Source organism: Gracilinanus agilis, unplaced genomic scaffold, assembly GCF_016433145.1.
Source record: "Gracilinanus agilis isolate LMUSP501 unplaced genomic scaffold, AgileGrace unplaced_scaffold39957, whole genome shotgun sequence".
Lineage (NCBI taxonomy): Eukaryota > Metazoa > Chordata > Mammalia > Didelphimorphia > Didelphidae > Gracilinanus > Gracilinanus agilis.
The window spans coordinates 1,247-4,842 of NW_025373530.1; the positions used below are offsets into that span (position 1 = coordinate 1,247).

The window sequence follows — 3,596 nt, forward strand, 5'->3', positions numbered from 1 at the left end:
CTTTTTTTAACCCCTCACCTTCCGACTTAGAATCAATACTGTGCATCGGCTCCAAGGCAGAGGAGTGGTGAGGGCCAGGCCATGGGGGGCACCCGGCTGGGAAATGTCTGAGGTCAGATTGGAACCCAGGACCTCCTGAGTCTAAGCCTGGCTCTCCACCCACTGAGCCACCCAGCTGTCCCCTTTCCTTTTCTTTCAAAGTTTCCTTTTTCCTACTTCCTGTCACCTCCCAAACACAGATAGATTTTCTTAGAATCAGCCTTGGGGCACTGTGGGAGGCAAAGAATGAGCTGCTCTTGGGAGTGCCTCCAAGCGGGAAGGGGCCTTTGGAAGGGTGGTGGGTCCGATTCCCTCGACCCATCGACGAAGAGGCCGAGGCCTGTAAAAGCTGTGAAGGCCCCTTTTATATCTGCGGTCAGCCACACACCAGGCTGTGCGATCTGCCGGGGCTCCCTCGTCAGGAGAGCTTCAAGAGCGACGCTTAGTTTCACCACAGACACATTCTCATTGTGGGCAGCAACCTGCCCTGTGCCTGCCCGCCTAGAGGAGTCCTGGCTGAAGAAGCTTCTGCTTCAGATGTCACATGAGCCTAACATGGTGGCCTTCTTTTCTTTTCTTCAGCTCCAGATGCCTTTTGATGGCGAGCCAGCCCCATCTCGAGAGGACAACGATGCCTTGAGCGTGTGGTTGCTGTCTCTGCCGTCACCATGCCTCTGAACACGTCCAAGCAGTCGCCTCCCACGACTTCAGGGCTCCTTCCCAACGCCACGTGCCAAACTGAAAACAGGCTCTCCGTCGTCTTCTCCGCCATCTTTATGACAGTCGGGATCCTCTCCAACAGCCTGGCCATGGCCATCCTCCTGAAGGCGTACCAGCGATTTCGGCAGAAGTCGAAGGCGGCTTTCCTGCTCTTTGCCAGCGGCCTGGTGATCACGGACCTCTTTGGCCACCTCATCAACGGGGCCATCGCCGTGTTCGTCTACGCCTCCAACAAAGACTGGATCCGCTTCGACCGGTCCAACGTCCTCTGCAGCGTCTTTGGCATGTGCATGGTGTTCTTCGGGCTGTGCCCTCTCTTCCTGGGCAGCGTGATGGCCGTCGAGAGGTGCTTCGGGGTCACCAAGCCCATACTCCACTCCACGAAGATGACCTCCAAGCACGTGAAGATGATGCTGGCGGGCGTGGGCCTCTTTGCCGTCTTTATCTCCCTGCTGCCCATCCTGGGGCTCCGAGCCTACGAGATCCAAGCGTCCCGCACCTGGTGTTTCTACCGAACGGAGCACCTGCGCGACTGGGCAGACCGCTTCTATCTCCTGCTCTTCTCTTCTCTGGGGCTCGTGGCCTTGGGCATCTCCTTCCTGTGCAACGCCATCACTGGCATCACGCTCCTGAGAGCCAAGTTCAAGAACCAGCAGCACCGCCGGGGCAGGTCTCACCACTTCGAGATGATCATCCAGCTCTTGGCCATCATGTGCGTCTCTTGCATTTGCTGGAGCCCATTTCTGGTAAGAGCCTGAAGTTGGGCCCCCTCGGGGACCAGCGGGGCCGTCTTGGTCTGCTTTTCCACAGGCGTTGGCCGGGGTTTGGGCCGTTCCGCCTCGTTGTTTCGGCTGCCTCCTCGCACCCAGGCACCCCAGCCAGTGAGGGCAGGCAGGATTCTTCTCAGGGCTGCTCCCTTGGGTGAAATGAGACCTCCGGCCCTGTTTGCATCGGGTGGCTTCCTAACCGCTCGAAAAGCAGCGCTTGGGGTTTGGGCCTCCTTGCCTAGGGCATTCCTCTGCCAAATTGCTGTGGTGCCCAGCGCAGTACCTGGCGCACAGCATATACACATCAACGTACGCTGTGGAACCCGGACTAGGAGAGAATTGAGGGGCTCCACGGGAAGCCCCACAAACGAGTCCGCTTGTGGAGGAAACGGCCTCCCAGGCACCTGGCTCGAAACCCTGGCGGGCAGCAGGGAAGTAAAGGCAGATGGGTGGGGCAGAGAAAGTCTGTGTATGACTTCTGCTAGGAAAGGTTCCCAGGGAAGGCCTTAGGGGCCCACTTAGAGCTGGAAGGGACCTCTGGGCTCACGTGGTCATAGATGTGGAAACTGAGATCACAGATCTGTAATTAGTGCTAGAAGGGATGTCAGACATCACCAAGTCAAACTCCATCCCTTTGCAGATGAGGAAACCGAGTCCCATAAAGGTAAAGTAGGGCCAGAAAGTGATGCCATTAGGAAGTACAAGTTAGAATTTGAACCCAGATCCTCGGACTCCAAACCCATCAGCCTTTCTGCTTTATTATGGGTGTCGGGTTGTCACTAGCCCGGGGATCAGTGGCCACATGGAAGCAGCCCAGGACTCCCAGGTCTAAAGAGCGCCGGGGAGCTGTTTGCCAGGTTCCTGTAGAGGAAGGACTTCTTTGCCTGGTTTGTGTCTTGGGTCCCTGGGCAGGCTGATGGCACAGCCTAGGAGAGGGCTTTCAAATGCAGGACGAGGAAGCGGAATTCTGCCCAGGGGTGCCTGCCTCTGCCGTCAGGTCCGGAACCTTTTGTTTTGTTTAACTCTTACCTTCTGGCTTAGAACCAATACCGTGTCTTGGTTTCACGGCAGGTCGATGGCAAGGGCTGGGCAAAAGGGACTCGTCCAGGGTCACACAGCCAGGAAGTGTCTGAGGCCTGACTGGAGCCCAGGACCTCCCGGTCTATCCCCTGAGCTGCCCAGCTGCCCCTCCAGGGACTCTGCTTGCAGTCTGGCTCTTTCAGTGCGGCCTGTGGCTTTGAATGTCTGAGGAGCGGCAGCTGAGGCTGGACCGGCCACGTGGGGTCCACTCCCCACGAAGTAGCCCCCCTCTTGTGCAGTCTCCTGGGGTCCTGCTTCTCTGAGGGCTCCCGCTCAGGGTCAGGCCCCAGCAGCAGTGGCTGGAGTGCCTGGCTTGGACTTGGGACTATTTGGCTTTGAGGCCGTCCCCGACACTTGCTGGCTGGGCGACCCTATGCAAGGCGTCCCCATGACTCGGTTTCCTCATCTCTAAAATGGAGAGAAAAATAGCCCCTTCCTTGTGAGGTTGTTGTGCGGCTCTACAAAATGCAGCCCTGAAAGGGCTCTCACCCTCTTTAATGACAGGGGTTGAAGCCCGCAGGACAGGAACATCAGGGAAGGGGTACGAGGGCAGAAAGACCAGCCTTCAGCGGGATGACCCTGGCTCAGTCACTTCCCCTCCGTCTACCTCAGTTTCCTCAGCTGTAACTGCCCCTACCTCCCAGGGTCATTGTGAGGCTCTTATTCGTAAGGGAGCTCAGCCAGTGGGGCCCTTTGAGTGAGGGAGCCCAAAGCTCGTTCTCTGGCTGGGGGCCAGGAGGGCCGAGCACCAGCCACGTGACTCAATAGAGTTCCGTTTCCCCTTCTCGGGCTGGCAGGCCAGGGCTGCGCCCTGGTGACGCTGGTCCAGTCTCTTACCGGGAAGTCCCGGCGGCCTCTTCGGCTGAAGCAGCCCCAGCGGAGCGGCTCGGTTTGGAGCCTCCAGAGCCGGGGCTGACCCGGGGCTGACCCGCCGCCTCCCCCGCCGCCTGCACCACCTGCCTGGCTCTGGAGCTGCTCTTCTGCTTCCTC

The 3,596-nt window shown here is 58.6% G+C and overlaps 1 protein-coding gene across 1 annotated transcript; it reads left to right on the forward strand.

Annotated features, from left to right (window-relative positions):
- Positions 1 to 707: 707 nt before the first annotated feature.
- PTGFR (prostaglandin F receptor) lies at positions 708 to 3,522 on the forward strand. The gene is made up of 3 exons (XM_044683992.1): positions 708 to 1,505; positions 3,111 to 3,147; positions 3,404 to 3,522. Exons 1-3 carry the CDS (start codon positions 708 to 710, stop codon positions 3,520 to 3,522), a joined length of 954 nt encoding a protein of 317 aa, XP_044539927.1.
- Positions 3,523 to 3,596: the final 74 nt, after the last annotated feature.

Coding starts and splice junctions, on each gene's coding strand:
- PTGFR (XM_044683992.1), top strand. CDS start 708: ATGCCTCTGAACACGTCCAAGCAGTCGCCTCCCACGACTTCAGGGCTC. Junction 1,506..3,110: donor TTTGCTGGAGCCCATTTCTG/GTAAGAGCCTGA, acceptor CTTTAATGACAG/GGGTTGAAGCCCGCAGGACA. Junction 3,148..3,403: donor ACAGGAACATCAGGGAAGGG/GTACGAGGGCAG, acceptor TCGGGCTGGCAG/GCCAGGGCTGCGCCCTGGTG.